The sequence below is a fragment of the Trichechus manatus genome, unplaced genomic scaffold (genome assembly GCF_000243295.1).
Source record: "Trichechus manatus latirostris isolate Lorelei unplaced genomic scaffold, TriManLat1.0 scaffold00085, whole genome shotgun sequence".
Lineage (NCBI taxonomy): Eukaryota > Metazoa > Chordata > Mammalia > Sirenia > Trichechidae > Trichechus > Trichechus manatus.
In genome coordinates, this window is record NW_004444021.1 from 3,055,601 (window position 1) to 3,080,676 (window position 25,076).

General features: G+C 32.4%; 1 protein-coding gene across 1 annotated transcript in view; it reads right to left on the minus strand.

The window, feature by feature from the left end:
• Nucleotides 1-25,076, minus strand: part of CACNA2D1 (calcium voltage-gated channel auxiliary subunit alpha2delta 1) — a 537,607-nt gene that overhangs the window by 56,040 nt on the left and 456,491 nt on the right. The window contains exons 13-21 of the mRNA XM_004381473.2: nt 23,713-23,791; nt 22,783-22,832; nt 21,518-21,607; nt 17,684-17,761; nt 15,675-15,749; nt 15,330-15,404; nt 9,403-9,474; nt 4,808-4,879; nt 537-598 (exon numbers count right to left, since the gene is read on the minus strand). Coding sequence (XP_004381530.1) covers nt 537-598; nt 4,808-4,879; nt 9,403-9,474; nt 15,330-15,404; nt 15,675-15,749; nt 17,684-17,761; nt 21,518-21,607; nt 22,783-22,832; nt 23,713-23,791 — 653 coding nt within the window. The remainder of the gene's footprint in view (nt 1-536; nt 599-4,807; nt 4,880-9,402; nt 9,475-15,329; nt 15,405-15,674; nt 15,750-17,683; nt 17,762-21,517; nt 21,608-22,782; nt 22,833-23,712; nt 23,792-25,076) is intronic.

Below are 25,076 nucleotides of genomic sequence, written 5' to 3' on the forward strand. Positions count from 1 at the left end.
CAAAGGCCTAGTCAATGAAAGTGATCACATTACAGAACTGATAGTAGGAGCAAATTATATCAACTGAGCTTTTTACACCAGATTACACTATAATGAGGTAAATTTTATTTTTAGGTTCATTTGCAACCGAAATGCAAGTATATGATGTAAAGTAAATGATAATTTAGAAGAGGAAGTCAGTGGAAATGATCATTACAAATTATTACTGAGATTCTGTCAACATTTATTATTCCTATTATACAAAATATCCTATTATACATAATTATACAAAATATCATACAGAATTATATCACATACGTTTTCATTTCTAAATTTTATATTGTGAGTTTTTTCTTTTCCATCAATAGGCTAAGAACCTTAACAATCAGAATCTAGTACTTCATAAATTTGCATGTTGGAAAGTGTAACTTTTCTAACTTAATCACATTGAAAATAGCTAATGAAAATGCAAAGACTTAATATTAGTCCTATTAAAAACAGAAGAAAGACTGAACTGAAACACTCTCACACATACTCATATAAAAATAATCAATTACCTGTAATCAGTGCCATTGACAGGAGTCCATGTGTATGTTCTGTTTCCTTTGTCAATGTACCTCTAGAAAAAATATTTGACATGATTATTATCACCTTATGTTCTCTATTAATTTTTATGAAGAGCAGAGCACTAAGATCTATTTCCAAATGATGTGGTCATTCAAGAACCTTCTCTACGACAGTATAACTTGTTTGTCCTACATTTTTTAATTTTGTTGTGGGTATTTGTGTAAACCAAATTTTAGGCCAGAAATAAACATTCAACAATAAAGTTTAAAGACTTAGCACCGTAGCTATTGAAGTTGTTGAAGGCCATCAAGTCAGTTCTGACTCATAGTGACTCTACGTACAACAGAATGAAACACTGCCCAGTCCTGTGCCATCCTCACAATCATTGTTATGCTTGAGCCTATTGTTGCAGCCTCTGTGTCAATCCATCTAGTTGAGGGTCTTCCTCTGACCCTCTACTTTATCAAGCATGATGTCCTTCTCCAGGTACTGGTCCCTCCAGATAACATGTCCAAAGTATGTGAGACAAGGTATCACCATCCTTGCTTCTCAGGAGCATTCTGGCTGTACTTCTTCCAAGACAGATTTGTTCACTTTTCTGGCAGTCTATGGTATATTCAATATTCCTCATTGTGATGGTTAAGGTTGTGTGTCAACTTGGCTGCACCATGATTCTCAGCGGTCTGGCAGGTAGGATGTAGTTTGGCACTCATATAATATGTAATCACCTCTATGATGAGATCTGATATAATGTGATCACCTCTATGATGGGATGTGCTATGAGTAGTCAATAAGTTGAAGGGGAGTTTCCTTGGGGTGTGGCCTGCATCCAATATAGGTGGACTTTCTGGCAAAGCTCGCTGGCTTTTGCTTGCTCTGGATCCTGCCGTTGACTCCTGTTCATCTGATCTCTGGATCTTGGGATTTGAGCTAGCAGCTAGCCTGATGATCCCAGAGTTCATCATCCTCCATGGTCTGCATGTTGGGTTTGCTAGCCCCTGCAGCTATATGAGTCAGGAGAAGCCTCCAGCCTGACCCATGGAATGGGACTTTCTAGCCTCTACAACTACGAGTCATTTCCTCGATATCTCTCTCTCTATGTATATATAGATGCTTCACTGGTTTTGCTTCTCTAGAGAACCCACCAACACCATAATTCAAAGGCATCAACTCTTCTTTGATCTTCCTTATTCATCGTCCAGCTTTCCCATGAATATGACACGACTGAAAATACTATGGCTTAGATCAGGTATACCTTAGTACCCAAAGTGACATCTTTGCTTTTTAACACTTTAAAGAGGTCTTTTGCAGTAGATTTGTCCAATGAAATACATCATTTGATTTCTTGACTGCTGCTTCCATGGACATTGATTGTGGATCCAAGTAAAATGAAATCCTTGACAACTTCTATCTTTTCTCCATTTATCATGATGTTGCTTATTGACCCAGTTGTGAGGATTTTTTGTTTTCTTTATGTTGAGGTGCAATCCATACTGAAGGTGGTAGTCTTTGGTCTTCATCAGTAAGTGCTTCAATTCTTCTTCACTTTCAGCAAGCAAGGTTCTGTCATCTGCATATTGCATGTTGTTAATTAGTCTTCCTCCAATCCTGATGCTGCGTTTTTCATATAGTCCAGCTTCTCAGATTGTTTTATTAGCATACAGATTGAATAACTATGGTGAAGGGATACAACCCTGATTCATACCTGACCTTAAACCACAGAGTATCCTCTTGTTCTGTTTGAATGACTGCCTCTTGGTAATGTAGAATCTTAATGATTTATACAAAATTATTAACCTCAAAACTTTGAAAACAGTATTTCCTGAAAAATAAATTCTAATAACAAAATGAGACTGAAATGTTAGACAAGGCTCATATATTTCTATATGAGAGTATGTTTAAGAGTTTAAATATCAGAAAATTCATGCAGTGTGTCTAGATCGAAATGTAAGATTAGCATATCAATGTTCTTTTAAAATCATTAGATTAATTTACTCAGTATCATTGAAAGTTTAATCTAACAAAGAAAGGAAAAACAGTGTCGAATAATTTCAAGGATACAGAAATCTTTTCTTCATGAAATGATCATGACAGAAATTTCATGGACATAGAAATTTTTTCTTTGTAGCTACTAAACAACTGTAAAGAAATTGTCATTCTTTTTCATTAGGTATATTGTTGTTGTTATGTGCTATCAAGTCGATTCCAGCTCAGAGCAACCCTACATAACAGTGTAGAACTGCCCATAGGGTTTCCTAGGCTGTCATATTTACAAGAGCAGATTGCCAAGTCTTTTCTTCTGTGGAGCCATTGGTGGCTTTGAACTGCCAACCTTTTGGTTAGCAGCCAACTGCTTTAACCATTGTGCCACCAGGGCTCCTTTCCATTAGGTATACTGATGGCATATTTCTACCTTTTTGGGTTTTTGTTGTTGTTGTTATCTCCAGCTTCATCATCCTCATCAGAGTAATAACATGAAAGTGTTACTTTCTGTTAGGCACTTGTTATGAATTGAACTGTGTCCGCTAAAAAAGGTATGTTGATTTAAGTCCTAACCCCTGTACCTACCTGTGAATGTGACCTTGTTTGGGAAAATAAGGTCTTTCTCTGAACACATTATGAGTTAAGTCATACTGGAGTAGGGTGGGTCCTAATCTTAATCCCTTCTGAGTGGTGTCTTATAAAGGGGGTGAACACACACGAGGAAGACACCATGTAAGGATCCATCTACAAGCAAAGGAACACAAAGGACTGCTGGCAGCCACCGGAAACTAGGACAGAGGATTAACACTTCCTTTCTCAGAAGGAATCAACACAGACAATTCTGATTAAGACTTCCAGCCTCCAGAATTGTGAGACAATATATTTCTGTTCTTAAAGCCACCACTTTGTGGTATTTTCTTATGGTAGCCCTAAGAAAGAAGACAGCACTATCAAGCACTTTACAGTTGTTGTCTTATTTAATCAGATATCTTAAGTATATGCTATTATTATCCACATATTATTGATGAAGAAATAAGTTTTAGAGAGGAGATTAGGAACATAAATTGGCAGGACAAAGGAATACGTATGATGTCAAATTCATTGTCATAACAACTATGCAATGTTGTCTTTACATATCATACATCCCATACCAAACACCCCTATGGTTCTATGTATGTGTGGAGGGGAGGCAACGGGAGAGACAAAGAGGTGTTTGGACTAGCACAATTTTTAAAAGAATTAATGTTTATGTATTTGTTACTACCCTTAAGAAACCATGGGAAAACTAGCGTTGTCCCTTGTTCAGCAAGTTAGATAAACATAGTACAGAAATACTACAAGATTAGGGGAAAAAAGCCATAAGATAATGGTTTTCTCAGTATTATTAATAAGAAAATTATCATACTCATGTTTAGTGTTCAATTGGTAATAAAGCCATCAAACAGACAATTAGAAAGATTATAAGCATGCATTTTCTTAATCAAGAAACATAAGTTGTCCAACATCTTACTATCTTTAGGAATACTCTCAAATTCGCTGTCTGAGAAAATGCCATCATTTTCAGTAAATTCCTGAATGTAATAATATAGAGGCATTCAAGAGATAGACAAAACTGCTGATGGGGTTCATATAATATATACAAACTATTTTTAGATTCCTACAAATTAGGTTCAGTTGGGCATAAATTTAAGCAGGAATGCTTAAATTTTATTTTAAACTTATCTTTGTATTAACAGTAACGTCCATAACAATAACAGTATAATAAATAAGGGTTTATAGATATGCATTAAATATTTTATTGCTTGTTTATACAATTTCTTATTTATTGTGTAGTTTTACTTTTTGCCAAACAGAACGGTTGGGTTCCTGAACAACAGGACCATGAAAAAAATGTTTACAAATTAATTTAAGATAGGTTTTAGCGAAAAATGTTTCCATTAGTCAGACATGTGAAGAGAGGCTCTGTGGGAAACATTCCATATGTAAGGAGTTTAAAATTACTTGTTGCTCACAATGCTAGATATTGTGAGATGTGTTAACACTGGAGTTTTCTATCTCATAGATATGGAAAATGGTGTAAAGAACGGCTACACGGTATCCTAGAAAAAAAGATAATGAAATTCACAGTCAGTATCTGACCTCAGCCTATAGAATTCAGCAATTTTGGGTGAAACTAAACTAAATATTGTAATTGGATTAATAGAAAAGAAAGACAAATTCCCAATATAAATTGTTATTATATGTATTTTTTAATTTAAGTATAAATCTCAATTCTTACCTCATCTTGAGATTTAACCAGGGTTCTGAAGGTTTTCTCTCCACTTTCTCCGTCTATCATTTTATTTCGAATCTAAGGGACAATAAAAAAGCTACTTTATTCTAGGAACCCAACTGACCTACCAAAGTATATTATTAAAATATTAGTTTTTCAAGTTTTTTACTTTATTTAGAACAGAGTGAGTAAAAATAGCAGTTGGGTTTACCAGTAGTTGCAGTTGTTCTCTGGGAATCTTCTTTTAAAAGTTGTCGCATTATAGTCATTTTTCCATTATATTAAAATGATAAAAATACCCTTAATGACATATTATTAACCCGCTATTCATTTTGAAAAGTAATTAATAAAAGTGCAGTCCATTACTTTACAGGAATACCATAATTCAATGAACGTAGCCATTGAGAAAAAGAAAAGTATATGCATGTACTGAATTAGCAAATAATATGAAATGCTGCAAAATTTTTAGCATTAACAAATAACCAATTTCATTTGGGAAATAATTTTTTTAAGAGCACACTTTATATAGTGAAACCTGTAAGAGCTGGAACTCGATGGGACTGCCTTGTTTTCCGGGTCTCACCAGTTTTCCACCTTTGACTGGGTGCAGTATTACCACTTTTCTATTGTTTGTTTTGGCGGCAAATATATGAGTTTTCCTTCTCTGAAAGATTTCTGCCTTACACAGGTTCTGGATTTTGCAGGTTTTACTGTACTTTTTCGTTTTTATTTGTCATATCTGGCAGTACTAAATAATCTAGTGATACAGAAAACCCTTGGATTTAATAGAATAAAAGACAAGTGAATTTCATAGGATATAGCTTAGTCTCCTTAATGAGGATTTCTTTAATCCCTCAAAAATGAGCAAAGTCATACATATTCACAAAAATTCCAGTCTACCTCCTAAAAATTAAACACTTAGGCTCATCAAAAAACTTGACTAAGGCAGTAAAAAGAGAACATACAGACTGGGAAAAAATCTTTGGCTACGGGATATCTGATAAAGGTTTAATCCCTAAAATATATAGAAAATTTCAACAACTCAACAACAAAAAGACAAACAACCCAATCATAAAAGGGGCAAAAAACATGAACAGACACTTCACCAAAGAGGACATTCAGGTGGGCAACAGATACATGAAAAATGCTTGTGATCTTTAGCCATTAGAGAGATGCAAATCAAAACTACAAAGAGATACCATCTCACCCCTGCAATAATGGCACTGATCAAAAAAACAAAAAACAATAAATGCTGGTGAGGTTGTGGGGAGATTGGAACTCTCAATACACTGCTGGTGGGAATGCAAAATGGTACAACCACTATGGAAAACGATATGGCACTTCCTTAAAAAGCTAGAAATAGACATATCATATGATCCAGCAATCCCACTCCTAAATATATATCCTAGAGAAATAAGAGCCGTAGCAAGAACCGACAACATATGCACACCCATGTTCACTGCCGCATATTCACAATATCAAAAAGATGGAAACAATCTAAGTGCCCATCAATGGACGAATGGATAAACAAACTATGGTACATACACATAAGGAATACTATGCAAAGAAAAAGAATAACGACGAATCTGCGAAACATCTCACATCACAGATGAATCTGGAAAACATTTTGCTGAGTGAAATAATCACAAAAAGATCACTATTATAAAAAGTCAAGAAAAGGTCTACACACGGAGAGAAACCTTTTTTGATGGTTACCGGGGGCGGGAGGGGTTGGGGAAAATCACTAACGAGATAGAAGACGTGTTAACTTTTGTAAAGAGAAAGGCAATACATAGTATAAGGGAAGTCAGCATAACTTTACCAAGGCAAAGGAAGACACTGAGAGGAACGCAGAAAAAAAATAAATAAATAAGGCAACCCAGTAAATACTATAACATATACAATCCTACAACAACAGTAAAAACAAGCAATAATGTTACAAGCAGATAAATAGGTAGATATGTATGCTGAACAGGGAGGGGTCGGAGGGAGTATAGGAGAACACCCATGCACATATATAGGTTTGGCTCTGCGTATTTTTACATACATATTTATAATGTGCACCTTGTATAATCATATATATAATAGAGCAAACAGGGGGCACTGTCATAGAAGCTTCCTAGGCACAACCAAACACCTCGCAGGACAAAGATTCTGGGGCTAAGGGTTAGGGACCATGGTCTCGGGGGACTTCTAAGTCAATTGGCATAAAACACTTCATAAAGAAAATGTTCTACATCCTACTTTGGTGATTAGGGTCTGGGGTCTTAAAAGCTTATAAGCAGCCATCTAAGATATACCTATCACTCTCATCCTGTCTGAAGCAAAGGAGAATGAAGAAAACTAAAGACACAATGAAGCAATTAGTCCAAAGGACTAGTGGACCACATGAACCACAACCTCCACTAGCCTGAGACCAGAAGAACTAGATGGTGCCCGGCTAGCACCACCAACTGCTCTGACTGGGATCACAATAGAGTCCCAAGCAGAGCGGGAGAAAAATGTAGATCAAAACTCAAATTCACAAAAAAACCAGACTTACTGGTAGGACAGAGACTATTGCCCCTAGATACATTTTTAACTCAGAACTGAAGCCACTCCCAAAGTTCACCTTTCTGTAAAATATTAGACAGGTCAATAAAACAAACAACAACACCCATAAGGAACATGCTCCTTAGAACAATCAAGTATACCAGACCAAATGGGCAACACCTGCCCAAAAGCAACGATAAGAAGTCAGGAAGGGGCAGGAAAATTGGATGAACGGCAACGGGGAACCTGGGGTGGAAAGGGGAAGGGTGCCGACACATTGCAGGGATTTCAGTCAATGCCATGAAACTAATTTGCTCTATAAACTTTCACCTAAAGCACCATAAAATTTTTTTAAAAATTCCAGTCTAATGGATATTCTCAGAATTTCATTCAACTTATTTTTCATTTTATGTAATGTATTCAGTGATTTACATTTGGCTTTTGGTAACTGTAGGTAATAAGTGAATAAAGCTTAGTGTTAATATAAGAAATAATTTAAATCTGAAGACTATATGGTTGGTCTAATTTAGCTGAAATATTTTGTGTCTGAAAGGGAGGAGGAGATACAGCTCCTAATGTAAGTTGGGTATATACTTATGAAAGGTTTTAAAATAGTAAAGGATTTACATGAGCCCATTCCTATACTTTTGCTAATATTACTCCATTCAATCATCACACTAATTGAACCAGGGGAAACTGAAGCTTAGAGAGGTTAAATAAAATCATTACAGTCACTCAGTGGAGCTGAGAGTTCCGAGATCAAGCTCTTCACCATTGCACTATCCTACTTGTTTATGTCAAAACACCTTATAAGAAACTTTCATTAATCACCCAAAACATCCTAGCACTCTACCACAGTTTATGGTAATTATATTAAACAATTAAATTCTGTCTTCTATGATAAGGGAATAAAACCAGTAAAATATGTAAAACAAGTACAAATTAAAATACACTGTGACAATTTATTAAAAAACAGGGTGGGTTTTTCATAGATAAGAGATGGAATTAATTCCTTTGAAGAATCTTAATCTGTGCTCTGGCATCCAAGAGCCTGGTTCAAATCCTGGATCTGCTACAGGTTGTCCCTGATTTAAAACAGGGCTCCATTCTGACGACTCAATTGTAACTCAGTTCTGATGTTAAGTTGAGTACCTCATTTATTTTTTTAGTTTTCATTATTATTGTCTTTTATTATCAGTATCTTTATAAATTTGATCTTTATTTGTCTTTGGGAGTTGGATACATTACACATAAATTTACAGATATGATGACATCAGCAAATTACATGCTGCAACATTGTATATAGTACATATTACTAATGATGAGATAGACAAAAAAAAACCCGGATGGTCATAAGTGCGGTTCATCATAACTTGAATACATCTCGTAAGTCGGAGACTACCTGTACTTACTAGCTGAAAAACTGCAGACAAGCTATTTAACCTCTTTATTCTCAAACATCTGATAAGTACAATAGATACAACAATAGAACCTATTTCAAAGTCTCTTGAGAATCCATGCCTGGCATATATTATGTACTTAATAAATGTTAGTTATTGTTATTATTAATAAGATTATATTATTATTACAGAAAACCACTCAGAGAAAGTGACATGGCATTTTTGGTTTTGAAATTTAAAAAAATCTGCTGAATAAAGTGACTAAGACAAACAGTAGTTCCTCTCCCTAAGTTGCTCATTATCTGGTTGGATCCAACTTTTCTTTCAACTCTACAGAAACATTTTCTATCTCTAATATTTTTACTGAAATTTTCAAGTTATATTCGTATTAAAGGCATAATATCCCTATCCTTGAAAGGAGAAAGAAAAAAGAAAACAAAAAACCTGAGGTGACACCCAACTTACAACATCTATTCCTTTTCATATGGTCTTTTGAATGAGAGAACTCAGGATCTAGGACTTTTTAGCAACAAGGAACATTCATTCTTGTACATATAGTACCTAGGAGAGAGCCTAACAAAATGAAACTGCTCAACATATACTCATGGAATGGATGAAATTCCAGCATCTGACCTGAGGGTATTCCTCAAACCTACTGATTACACTCACCTCCACTTTAATATCATTCTCTAATTCTGCATCAAGGAAATCCAATGTTACTGGCTCCTGAGATTTGGGGTTCTACACAGAAAAAGATAATAAGTAAGCATACATGATATTGTAAAATGATGCTGTGCATAGAACTTTCCAATGGAAATTTAAATATGAAATAAATTCAATAAAAAGTACATACCTCAGATACATTAAATAATTAACATAATAACTCTGTCAGGTCATCTTTTTACGTATATTTAAACACACAGACACAGACAAACAAATAAAACTAAACAGCCAGAGCTAGAAATCTCAGCTTTAAGTGCAGCAGACAAAATTTAATTAATCATACCCCTTTTTGATTGTTGTATTAGATACTGTATTTATAAATCACAGTTTCTGTAAGAATATAACTTTTGAAGATCCACACACTCACAACATTTTTTTCCTTTAATTCAAATGAAAAAGGGGCTAAATATAGCTATTTGGGTAACATTTAGGGTTAAAAAAGCAACATATATATATATATTTGGAATTCTGTAAAGAAATAGGAAATTTTATGAGGGAAAATGTTTTTAAAACTGTGTCTAAATTTGCTAAGTAAAGCAATCTCCTCCAGATCCACTGTTCCTTCTCAAAATGTACAGGAAAAATTCAAGTTTGCTTCAATATTTGAATCTCACAGACTTTACGTCATATTTTAGTGATTCAAATTAAGCCAAGATTTTATATGAAAATTTGGATCAAGGCATAAGGACTTTAATAAAGATTAGCTATTGTAATTAAAATCTGAAGACTAATAACCCCTGGGTTCAATAAATAAAATTTCCTGCTTTAACATTTCCTACTGTTTGGAATGTCAAACTTCTTGCTGGTGTGTAATAATAAATGAAGTTTGCTGTGTAATAAGATAGATTATTTATTTATATAACACATGAAACTATTAGTCTAACAAATTTATCTCATATGATGGTATTTTAATTTCTTAACTTCAGAATGAAAGCTCATTGAGCCATTTGATAGACAAATAAAAATATACTGATTCCCTAATAATACTTGTTAAGTAATTTGACATGATAGAATTTCAAAGTTCACTAGAATAATAAAATCATAATAGGTGTCTGTAATTTTACAATTGCAAAATATTAGAAAGTGGTTTTGGAGTGTTTACTAAAGTAAATATTATCAACATCTGATAATTAATTAGATAACAGTAATAAATGAAAATTATACTAGATTAGTGCAAAGGTTACTAATGTTTTAATAATTTCAGCCTCATTGGCCCTTCCAAAATATGTTCAAATCATTAATATTTTAAATACTGTTTCAGGAGGATAGACTACCTAAGACAATAATGCTAGTAAAAAAATGTATTTATTTTGTGAGTATGACAAAAATGCCTCCCTTCAAATAGCAGTTCCATTTTAACAATGAAAATTTATGATTCTCATTGTTTTTGATGACTGACAGTTCTTAAGGGTAAATTAAAAAAATACTTGCAACAGCTATTGTCGTTTTTATTGAAAAAAATCCACTCCTTATGTACTCTATTTCTATAGTAAGAATGTTTTATAATATTGAAAATAAGTATTAGATTTTTCAATAGGTTAAAATACTGACCATTGTTTGGACAGCATCATGCTTATTGCCTCAGTAGCAAATAACTCATCTCAAGTACAACATATTTCATTAGAAGAAAATAAAAGTCAATATTGTAAAACTTTCTAATCCATTGTTTAAAAAAAGAAAACCTAGAAGGCCCCTAACAAAAAGATACTCTAGTATCTATAGTATTGTTCAGTATTGCTTATTTAATTTCCCATGAAACAAACAAATCATCTTCATACAAACACCATCACATCAGCATTAAAATTTTAATGAACTCACTGCAAAACAGTGAAAATAATCAAAATGATAAAATGTACACCGAAATAAGAACATTATCTTACATGCAATGGATAATGCATAGCATGACCAGACCCAAACAGCATGCATGGAGACATTGTCAAGAGGAATTGGCAATATCAAGATCATGTCCCAATCCAACATATAAAGACAGAGAAGAAAGTGAAATGATAAAAGAAAAATATCAGTGCATAACTTGTTCTTCTTAAATGGCAATCTAGCTGACCATTTTTTGAAAGACCCATCACAGGCACAGTGCCTGAATAATTCAAGGGGAACACCTTGTGATAAGAAAGCACCAGAGTCTTTTAAGAACTGAAATCCGATCTCTGCACTACCATTACTTTTTTTTTTATTCTAAATATCGAACATTTCTCATTTGTAAAATTTATATATCAACTGATATAACTGCCACATTATTTTTGGAAATACAATGAAAGGTAGAATGCAATATCATTAACATTTAAAAACTGAAATACTTATTACTTGGTATTGTAAAAATATTACATATTTTAAACACTATTTCCAAAATTGAGAAGCCTTGTGTGGCTGCTAGTTTGCCATTTGGAGTTTTTGTAGAAGAAAAACAAAAATAAAACAAGCCATTTTTCAGGTTGTTTATTTCTTAATCATATCACAATATTTTCATGCAATATTTGAAATTGCTATGAAAATTTAAAAATCACTAAAATATACAGGACTACAAAGAGAATAATTTAAATAATACACAAAAAGAAACATGCAGAAAGAGTAACATAAAACAATTTATCAAGAAAAGGCATAAACATGATTTTAATTTCTACAGGAATCAAAAAAATATTTTATATTTAAAAAATACTCAGATGCCCGGGTCCCATTCTGAGCCACATTAAATCAGAATTTTCAGGGGCTGGGGATCAATATATATACATATTTTTTTAAATTTCCCGAGTGAATATACTTCATAGGGTAGAAAACAATGATGAGTTCAATTCTCCTGTCTTTCAGATGAAGAAACTGAAGTATTGAGGCATTGAGTGAATGACTCAAGGAGACTGTGGGCTGGCTATCGTAGAACCAAACTAGAAGTCAGTTTTACTAATCCATAGTTCAACGATCTCTTCTTAATATCATAGCACCTCTCCATTATAACGTTACCAACTTTTTAAAAGAAACGGTAGGTTTACATGCAAAATTTTCAAGCACACTGAACTTCCTTTGTAATTTCAAAATTATCTTAATAAGCTGTACTAAACAGTAGGAAGTAGCCTTTTATGTCTATCAATTTTTAGTGTGCTTATAGAAATATGATAACTTTTAATTTTTTTTTGCCAATAGTAAAAATGTTTTGCAATGAGTTTACCAGGCAATAAAAATTCACACTATTTGTTTGAAATTTTGGAAATTTTTAATTAGCTGAAGGAAAATTTCTCTAACTTCTAATCTAAAAACGCACTGCTAGGAATAGAAATAAATTTTTGCTTAACATTTGTGGTTTACCTAACATACAACATCAGAATTTTATTTTTATTTCCACTGTGAAATTAATTTTACAAGCAAATTGTTAGGATTACACAAATTTGACATTAATTTAACAACAATTAATAACACGTTTACTTTTTAGTAAAGCCATCTCATTATGATTACTCTGATTGTTACCATAATTATCACATAATTTGCTAGCAATATTTAGTTAGTCAGTACATACCCCCTGCCATCATTAATAACATTTTTGATCCAGTTTATTGAGATTATGCTCATCTCCATTTCATGCTCTGGAAGCTTGATGTCAAGAATGGCAGCTTTATAATATGATAACAGTAAGCTTTTAAGAACAGAAGCTTAATCTCAACTCTGATTTAGCAAATTTGATAGCACTGCTAAGTCTAACTTCATTCACAGTTACCTGAACATTGGGTCTCCTTTTTCTTAAATTAATTGTTGGTATACCTACACCAATAGGCTAAAGCAACAGAAAAATGGTAATGCATCATATTATATATCAACGTAAGTAAGGATTCTATCCTATAGGCAATTTTGGTCAAGCATTTTCTTGATTGTAAAAAGATTTCACTGACCTACTTTGAATTCAAAATATTTGGTAGATAAAAGAGAAGTCATGATGAGTCAGTAAAGTAAAAGTTTAAAAAATCTTAATTGAGTACAAACTTTTATGCTAGGAAAATAATACCAAAATTCTCTGAATACAATGGCTATTATGTTTTCCTTTTTTTCCTAGAAAAGTATCTATTTGGGAAGTGAGAAAGATGGTTTGTCTGAGGCAACTTTTCTGCTGACTCAAAAAAAAAAAAAAAGACAAATAGCAATTGTTAAAATATACATGATCCAAATGTGTTATATTATAGGATATTGAAACTTTTAATCTTAAACTCTTGTAATTTGCACCTTATTGTTATTCTGAATGGATACCAAACATTATATCTGTGGAACTTATGATGAACTCAGTGGTAACACTGTAGATTTCTTTTAAATGTTAACTTCCGAAACTTGGATTATGGACAATTTCCTGTAAAATAAATGTTTCTTAGAAATGATCAAAATGAGATATGTAATAAGAACTAGTCTGGGTATTTCAATGACACAAAGTGGAGGAAATTTAAAGTGTATTTTAGAATAAAGCAGACTATACAATTCAATATTGGTCAGGAGGTGGCAAAGTGGTGTCAGTACTCGGACGAAAGAAGTCACGATTCCTTAGAAGAGTAGATAGTAGGGGTTCCTCACACCTTTCAGTACATTATATTTTTATTGCTTTTAAATCACTTCAGTTATGGGAATATAATATAAAATGCACTGGATGTACAAATATTAAATACAATAACATTAAAAAAGTTTAAAACATTAAAAAAAACCCATTGTCTTCAAGTACATTCTGACTTATGGTGACCCCATCTGTTACAAAATAGAATTGAGCTCCATAGGTTTTTTTTTTACTGTAATCTTTTACAGAAGCAGATCATCAGACCTTTCTTCCATGGCACTGCTGAGTGGGACTGAACTGCCAACCTTTCGGTTAACAGCAAAGAGCAAAACATTTGTGCTAGCTAGAGCACCTAAACCAAACTTGTTACCATCAAATTGCTCTTAATTATTATTGACTTCAACAATATTTAAATCACATAACTTTATATATGTGTGTATGTATGCATACACTTGTGTATGTCTTAAAATGTCACTCACATTTAGTATCTATAAACTAGGAAAATTGGGTGTAGCATGCATAAGTCTGCACACATTTTCTTCCAGGCATAGTTTAAAGTATTTTCAGTATTACTCTGAAAGTTAAACAACAACTTGAAGATGCTTATAAAATTACTCATGTAATAATATTTTGCCGATGTTTACTTTGAAAGAGATAAATTTTGCCCTACATTTGAGGAATTAATAAAATATGAAAGGAGTTGAATACTATATTTTATAAAAATATATTATATTTTGGGATAACACGCATTAAGATTAGGATGAGATGGTTCATCTCTGGAATCTTATCATCCAGATTAACCCATGGGATATACACTTCCCAATTCTGAAGCCTACCCCCCATGGGGTTTTCTTATTAAATTTCACACTTCTTTTCAAAAGCCTGCCTGAAAAAGTAAAGAAAAATACTCTGGGAGAGGGAAAGCAGAGATAATTACCAGAAAAGAAGGGTAATGGAAAATGTGGTTTAGGCATAGATGAACATTATTAATGTTTATCAGGTTCATACCCATGTCTAGGGAAATAATCTTCACTACCTTAAAGTCTTAATCAAAGTCAGAAATGGGACGTGTGAAATTGAGGTAGAAGTGGTGATAATGGCTGTCTTTGAGATAGGAATACTGGCTCAGCTAAATTGGCAAGAGACCATGAAAATTGCTTTCACACTTTCATATATTATAAACTGTAGTCTTGTCATCTAATGAAGGAAGCCACACTGCAAACTCTTCTTTTATATCTAGTGCTGTATAGTGAATTTACAAATGACAAACCTATTACAAAGCATTCCTCATTAATTTTACTGAATACTAATTACTGTAAACAAATTATATACATACCTTTGGCTGAAGATTTGGATGTAATAAAACGTAACCATTAGGATCGATTGCAAAATAATAGCCATTGGGGCATAGCTGAAAAAATAATCAAAAAAGTTTAGATACAGATCCGTGAATCATACTCTGAAATCCATATTCTTTCTTTAAAATTTCTTAAACATGTATTTTATAGCATGATGGATAGCGTGGTATTCCTATATTTTATTTTAAGGATGCTTTTAACATTTAGTTCCTTTGTTAAGATTACTGTAATTTTAGAGAATTACTGCAGTGATTTGTGTACAAGCTAAATGAGTACAAAGTTCTAAAATGTAAAAGGTACCAAAAGAATAAACTGCAACTTACTGTAAAACGTGGTGTCAGTCTTTTAATGTCTTCCAGAGACACATCTACTCCCATCACACCAAGAATCAGCTGGTTCTAAAATGAGATGACAAAATGTTAGTTTATTTTATACCAAAAATGTACATGTTTCTGTACAAATATTATACACTTTCATCCTTTTACTTTAACAATGGTTGTATTACATCCTAGTTTAAATATATATATGGGATGAGGCATTTGTAGTATCCATTTATAAAGATTCTCAGCTTTGGCTGTTTTCCCACAGTTTTATCATCTTTATTATTTCACTTACATGAAAGCTTGATGACTGAAGCTAAAATATAAAAGAATTATACAATTTTTTTTTGACACTTCCCATGACCTTTTACTCCTGAAATTTAATACTGTAAAGCTGGGCTTATAGTTGTGTGTTTGTGTCTGTGTGTGTGATGTGTCTATGTATGCAAATGGAGACTGACTTTGTGACATATTATGATTAAGAAACCACAAAAATATCCAGCTGAAACATACTGGGCAATATGGAATGATAACACATTGAAATTTTTCTGTTGATAATACCTGTGTATGTGTAACTATCCTGAAAAGTATGCAACTTCATTGTCAATATAATAGCAGAAATCTTAAAAACATGTTCTTAGCTGTCATTAATAACTACTTTTAAATACATAACAACAGGTATTATAGTTGTAGTTGCAAGTCATGGGGGTGATGTGGAAAAATGCTATCATAATTTTTATGGGACATAAAGATGGTAATGGTGTTAAAACTTAGTATCAGGAATCATTGTTTTAAGTTGAATTATATTATTTATAAAATAATGAATTAAAACGTGTTTATAAAGAAAATAAGAAAATCCAGTAATAATTATTATAAAAACACATAAAACTTTGTGTAGGTGCAAATAGAGCAAGAAAGTATACCAACAACTATGCTCTTCTCCCGTGAACTGATTCTAGGCTGAGTAAAACCCCTGAATTAATGCAACCCTTTGGACAGTCCATAGTGAGATAACTCACCTAATCTGTGAAAACATGTGAGGAGGTAGAGAATTGCTCCTTTATGAGTTAACAATATTTAGACCCCACAGACATATAAGAACGGTAGTGGGTCCCCAAACAGAAATAACTAATGTTTTCTATGGCCCCATTATTAAAACAAGGAGTTCAACTGAGATGTATAATAACTGAACAAATAATGCTTAAGTGCAAAAGACTTCATTATACCATAAACCAGAAAAAAAATCCTCTCAAATAAGAAATGTCACCCAAATTATGTAATGAATATTTACTATACAAAAAAAATTTAACTTCTCCTGCAGTCTTAAATTCCTTCTGAATACAGCTAAGAAATGGGAAAGCAACTTGTGTTTAAATCAAAATAAGAAATGACATTTCAAAAGAACAGGATACATATTTTAAGTAGATGGTATTTTACTGAACTGATAATCAAACAATAGAAATCAAGCATTTTTCTGGAAATCATTAAGAATTTTTTACTGAATCTTAAAAATAATAAAACATAAAGAGAACTGTTCATTTAAATCAGTTCCTTAACTTTCAGGATAATTTAAAAACTATTGTTTGAATGGGAGTTGAATCAGGAAAGATTCAGTAAATACATCTATGTAGACCTGACACAAACATTACCATAGTTTAGTTCTTTGGATTTTTCTTTCTGAACTCCATGGATATCTTAGACTCATTTTGAAAATGTGCACACAGTATTATTGTCCACTTATCATATAATTATTTCCAGAATCTGGATTTGTGTTCCCATCAAGTCATAGTTAAATACAGCAAAGTTAAGTCTTGGCTCTTAGAGCTGCAGAGAGCTTGACCTGCGTTTCCTTTTTCCAGGTGGTTATCACATAGGCAGCTGTTGCCTTTTACTTCTGACCTTATAAGACAGTTATATTGTATGTATTCCCTATAGAAATATCTTATCCACACTGAGCTTCAACGTCACAGTTTATCATTTATTATTATTAATCTTATCAATTAACTTTTAACCTTTATGTTTCCCTTATTTTCATCTTGGCCAGTTATGTTGAAGACCGGAAGAGTTCCAGTAATGACAAGTCCCAGTTCCTAAAAATAGATTCAGAGAGAAAAAGCAAATTAAAGTTACAATGTAAACTTTATGATGCCGCATTAGCCTTTGATTTTTTGGCACTGCATCTTATAGCTACTTTATAAAGAGTCACAAAATATCTAGTTAACTAATTTTGACTATCAATTAAAGCTTATTTTCCAAAAAACATCAATTAAAATGTCTTGGAAAGAGTCAGGATATATTAGGTACTTACTGAAGCATACTATATCTAAAGTATCTAAAATAATACTCTAAGAAACCATTGCAAATAACTTTTAAAAAAATTACACACATGATCAATAGTAACTAAACATTTCCATAACCCTGCCCCTATCTTTTTTTTTTAAATCACAGCTAGTTCACCTAATATTAGGGCTTCCATAAGCAGAGTAATACTAAAATATTATTTGAAACAATTTATTTACCATCCCTTGATGTAACTTCATTCTTAATTTTTTCATGCCCTAAGCCAATGGCTTCATGCTAAATCACATAAGTGCAGCAGAACAGCATTATAAATAGAAGAAACACGCTATTAATACTGCATTTCTGGGATATCTCAGGTTAACACCATGCGCTTTAAAAGAAGTAACATTGCTTCTAAATTCAGTCCAGTTGCCATTCAGTCAGTTCTGACTCATGGCGACCACATGTGTGTCAGAGTACAACAGTGTTCCATAGAATTTTCAACAGCTGATTTTTCAGAAGTAGGTCACCAAGCCTTTCTTCCAGGGCACCGCTGGCTGAACTCTAACCACCAATTTTTCAGTTAGCAGTGAAGCACTTAACCATTTGAACCACCTGGGGAGCCTTCCTCCCTAATAAAATGTCTTAAATAGGCTATGACTTAGAATCAGATATTTGGGAAGCCAAAAACAATGGAAACTGAATTAGTTAGAAAAGGCAATTATAGAGAAGCTTTCAGAAGAACAAAAGAAACTTCATCTAAAGTACAATAAACAAAAATAAAAGAAGAACAAAAGAAATCAAATTGTTAGTGACAAATAAAAAATTAAGAAAACAACTACATTTAGTTGAGTGGATGATAGTATACACCTTGGCTCTCTATTTAGTCCTAAGCCAGAACATTCTAGAATGAAATCATTCTTGATTATTTATACAAATTAATAAAATGAAAACGTTACATTTTAATAAAGTCAGAATCTAGAATTATTCATGAAACTGGTATCCAGAAGATAATTCAATGAAGATACCTTTTGGTGAACCTTCTATTTGAGTTACAGTTTATACATACAATTTAAACAACACTATCACTGTATAATATAAGGTATACCTGGGCAACATTTTCTCTTTGCATCACTTTTGCATGGTACAGAATACTATGATTTGCTTCTAAAAATGATAACATATATACCCAAAATGGGATACTAGATTACTAACATATTAGATTTAAGACATTCATTAATGATCTCATTGATGCCCAACTTCCATTTTCTCTGTCATTTATTAAAAAAACAATAAATATGCACTCTTACCCTAAGTACTGTGCAAGTCACTAGAGAACAAAAGGAAGTAAAACAAGATTTCTGCCCTCCTGGGGTTTATTTGATTTTCTTATACTCTAGAGCCTATTTTTTAAATATTCTCACTTTATCTCCCAAATAAAGTGAAAACAACCTATTTGTCTGAGCCCTCCACAATATTGCCCCATCTTGTTTCTGCCCTTACCTCCCATTATCTCCAAAAGTGAGCTAGCTATCATTCCTTCAACATACCCAACACTTCCTCACTTTTACACTGTATCCCTGTGTGGAACATTTACTCTCATCACCAGTTGTAAAAACCTTACCTTGACTTACAAAAACCAGTTGCCATCAAGTTGATTCTAACTCATACCAACCCTATAGGACAGAGTAGAACTGCCCCATAGGGTTTCCAAGGAGCAGCTGGTGGATTTGAACTGCTGACCTTTTGGTTAGCAGTCAAGCTCTTAACCACTATGCCAGCAGGGCTTTACAGGTTCACCAAAAATGTTGCCATCCTTTTAACCACACCTCATTCCCCCAAATATAGGGCTTCTTTCTTTTGAGTTTCTAGAGCTCTTTGCATTTTTCTCATTATTACATTTTGTTTTGGATTATTTTTTTTTCCTTGTTAATGTAACTATTGATTTGACCAACAAACATTCTGAATCTGCTACATGCATAATTATAAAAAAATGACCTAAATATGTAATGGTAATATATAATTCTCAAGTCAGTAAAAAGATGCTTTATGCGTCCATTGAGTAGCCAGTTGTTGAGTCCCATTTCTTCTTGTTTTAAATTGGTTTCATCTTGTAGAGCAACACACTTAGAACCAACATTTCCTCCCAGTGTCATCTGTGCTGTCAGTAAGAACTTTACCAGCAATGCAGACATGCTGGCCAATGAACTTGCGGTCATAGGAAATACAACAGGACATAATAATTGACTTCTCCATGTCATACACTGATCTGTGATGGATCTGAAAAAATTGAAACCCTGTGACCATAGCTTTGGATGACCATGCGACCTTAAGTAAATATGCGATGTCAAGAAGGAACACTGGACAGTAATTTTAGCTCAGACTTGAGGTAAGCAAGCTTCACTTTATCTTTCTTAGCATGCAAAGCTGCTGTTAACAGTTCCTATTTTTCTTCTAACTTCCTTTATGTGTTTATTTTACAGGAATCCAGTGATAAGTAATTCTAAACGGATTGCATTTTGCCCTGTGGGTTCATCATTGCAGTTAGAAAAGTAATATCAGCATGTAACTGAACTTCAAGTAGGAAAAAGGGCTATTGAATCAGCATTTATTTTTCACAGTTTGGATTTTTTATTTTCTCTAATATATCATATTAGTAAAATCATTAATAAAGTCCTCTCATTAAGACTAAGCATATAAATAAATCTGAAGTATGATTATTCTATTTATAACTTTCATATTATGAAAGTAAAAGTATTAAAACAAGGTTTTTCAACCTTGGCACTATGATTTGTGTGTATGTGTGTGTCTTGTGCAGTATAGGATGTTTTACTGTTTAACAGCATTGCTGGTTGTAAGTAGAATACTCTCCCAGTTGTGACAATTAAAAATATCTCCAGACACCGTCAAATGTAATCTGAGGACAAAATCATCCCTCCCAGCCCCCTCCCTTTGAGAGACACTGTTTTGCATATGATGAAATACTTGCACTAAAATGGCAATTGTAAAATGGACAAATGAATATGTTTTTATTTGTTATTTCACAACAGTTTTGATTGCCTCAATGGCATATTTCCATGAATGTGTCTGAGTCTGAATCCCAAGTAAGAGATTATATACAAAGAGATGATTAGGTATATGATAATTTCAGGAAAGGGTAAACTTTTGCATGTACTTCTAAGATTTAGTGGGTTTGGTCACATTTATGGAAGCCATAAACCTTTCTTTTGGCTAAAGTGTACTTCAAAAATACTTCCTCAAAATCTTCAGTAATAGTTACTAATTTGTCCAGGTGATTTTTAGCATTATGTACTTGTTGTATTAAAAATTTAAAAAATTACTAAAATGCGCATAAATTCAAGATTCTACCTAGAAAAGTCTAGGTTGGAATTGTACATTCTTAGTGGATTAACCTGAAAATAAAATAACACTTTATGTTTGTGGTTCTCTGCTCCATACAAGTCAGATTTTTTATGTAAATTATCTGAACTCTGATAAAGAAGGTTATGATAAAAGAAATTTTAAGAAGATTTAAATAAAGTTGGTTAAACAGCCCAACATCTCACCAATGCATCCAGATACACATTTGTCCATTGGACTTGTTTAGCTTTGTCTCCTGCTAAAACCATTGGTCTTCCCAGAACATCCAAATATTCCTATACAGAAAAAAAATATTAAGTGGTTGAATACTAGGAATATTGTGTTTAAAAAAAATCCACAGAGGAAAAAAATTTATAGTTAAAAACAAATGTGAAATAGAAATTATTGAGAGTACACAATTATTTAATTCTAACATTGGATACTCCATAAATGGTATGTCAACATACTTTGAATCAACAGTATTTAACTTATCATAGTATGCAATATACCTACTCTTGTTTTTCCTAGTAACAATCAGAACATTCTCTTTTTGAGGTACCGCCAATGATAAGTGAAATATGTTCCTTGTGAATTGTTTTATGTTAATCTAAACTATTTGAGGCTCTCTGATTTACTGGTGGAATTGCACAAATTTGAAATAATAAAGCAGCCACATGCTTGCTTTCACATCACAGACTGTTTGGCTGAAATTCAAACTATATTTAAACACATCAAAAACTAAATGAATTACTGTGCCAAATCTCGACATCAGACTCAAATGCAGCTGCTGTTACACTTTAACATTTAATGTATTCAGTATTCATTTCTACAAATGCAAGGCTATGTTAAATTTTGACTTAGTCTATTTTGTTGATCATCAGTTATATTTTAAAATCAGCAATGATTTTAAATAGTAATTTATGAATATTTAAAAATATATATTTAAATTAATTACTTAACAGGCATGTTTTCAAACAAATGGTTGTAGAAAACACATCTCCTAGTTGTAGCTTTATTTTTATCAGGAAAATGGATCTACAGGGGTTATTTTAGGATATATCTAAGTTCTGACTATGGTGTTATATAATTATTGTTTCTTTGTCTATATTGTTCTACAACTTGAGGAAACTCACTTAGATGATCTGCAATATAATCAAGTTCAAATTACATGAGATGAGATTGTTAGTAAATTTCATTATGTTTGCTTTCTATGGCATTTTTATCATCCAAGAATAATAATATGTTTTTTTTTTTTGTTTACCTGAGTTTTGGATGCTCGAAAACACTTGGAACCTCAACAAAATGACAACCAATACATTACGATGGTTAAGTATTTTCAAACACATGTAGTATTACAGATCTTTCTTCATTCTCACCTGTCTACATAATGTGTGTATTTTAACATTTAATACAGAAAAACTGTTATCTTATTCTTGAAAAAATAATCTAAAGAAGTTTTAAATAACTCTACCTGAGTATTGATTCTTATAGCTCCAATGGAAGGAATTTCATAATAATAACCTGAAATATATACAAATATTACATTATATATTATAAAGGGCCACAACATTATTTTATGTCTTTGTAGGAGAAAAAAATCATTTTAATTTCTCAGACAAACATTAAAATATCAAAACTATCAGTAAAACTAGAAAATGTTTAATTAATGTATATTCACAATGCAAGTTTTTATGAGAATTGTGCTACATTTCTTAGAATAGTATAAAATAAATGTAATTCTCCTACAAAGCAGTAGGGAACCTGCAGTCATTAAAGATACATATATTATTGGAGAAATTAATAAACTTGCATGATTGATAGGTATCTGATAATTATTATATTTAAATAAAAATATTTTCCTAAATAGAACCTTCAGAATAAATTCAGGTTGTCTTTGTTGCTATGTGATCATATTTTATTTTTCAAATAACGTCTTTTATTCTAAGTACAAAGGAAATATGGGCTTACTGGAAAAAATCTGAATTATTTCAGAATGTGTGATTAAAAAAACAGTCACTTAACCAATCAAATAGAAAACTGTACATATATGTAACATTCTCTTACATCTAAATTTTATAAAATGCACATATTTCTTGTTCCTAATTTTTCATGTAAGATTATATTTGATATCATAAGTATCATTAAGTGTCATTAAATATTTCCATTTAAAATACAATGGTATGATCAAATGTCTGATTTTTTTTATATATTAATGTCAAAGTCTGTTGTGTGTATGTGCTTCCTCTATATAAAACATATTCAGAATTGTATTCTTGCCTTAATTCCTATAAAAATTAGCAATAAGTTTAAATTCTTTTCAATGATAATATGTAGACCTAACTACAGCTATCACAATAGTTTTTCTTCTAATAAAATCTGGTCAAGAAAACAGATCTGTTACCTTTATTTTCACAAGCCATCCACTGAATAGGTCCTCTGTCATAATTATGTTGACCAACTGAAAATGTGAATACACGTACCTGGATGAATTGAAAAATACATATTTGTTAGCCTGAATAAAATTTAATTGAATGGCAAAACCCAATAGCTAATGTTAAAAAAAAAACATGATTTTCAGTTGATTCATGTAAGAAAAGTTGAGCCTAGTAAATTAGAAAGGCCTCAGACAGAAATCACTTGGCCAATTCTAAACACAGGAAGCCTCCAGTTGCTAAATTAGCACTTGGGTACCTTATGCCATATCCCAGTTCTTGAGCAGGGTTATAACTAAGGTTTCAATGGTAGCAAATGGGATCTTTCACTCCTAATGGAACTTCACCTGGCTGAACAAAACATTACTGGTTTTAATGTGCTATCAAGTATGCAAATAGTAATTTACTTTAAACAGTAAACAATATGACAAAATTTTTTATTTCAAATGAGATGTTTTTAAAATTGTAGTAATTTAAGCATTTATTGGAAGCCATTACATTTAAATAACAGTATAAAAGTATATAAGATAAATTCAATTAAAATGGCCATTTAACATACTGATTTTTGAATAACCTAAGTAGACCAACATTCAAAGTTTAAAATTCAAGCTTTTTCTGTACATAAACATGCAGAATATCACTTTTCCATGATTGCAAATTCTGGTTTATGACATTATTGAAATATGAACTCTGTTAAGAGCTTTCCCATAATGCATGTTGATTGACTATTTAAACTGATGTTTTCTAATTGCTTCATGTGTTTTATCTTTTGCACATGATTCCAGAGCACAAATCTCAAAAGAGATTTCACATTTGTTCTCTGTTCTTTCACTAGTCTTGGCCACACAGATCACATCGTAACAATCCCTGCCCCAAAATGTACATCGGGAATGTTGTCTCATTGTAATGAGGTGATACGTAAGTCACCCACAAGTTGTCCAGGGCTGCCTTAACGTGTTACATAAAAAGCCATTTGGTGAATACATTTTATTTGAATCACTGGAAACTGTAAGGGTATGAGACTGGTACTAGGTTAACAATAGAAGTCTGCACTTCTTCTCTATATCTGTTCAATATTTCATTCTCCCTCTTCTCTCTCTCTCTCCAGAAATTCCCCTCAAAATAGCAATGGTTTCGTTTTCTTTAACTTGTCAATTGGGTTATTTTGGGGGCTGCCTATATATTTCAGTGTAATGTTACAGCTTAAATAGTTGAGCTTACTGCTAAACGGAAACCTTTTTTAAAATTTATTTTTATTGTACTTTAGATGAAGGTTTACAGAACAAATAGTTTCTCATTAAACAGTCAGTACACATATTGTTTTATGACATTG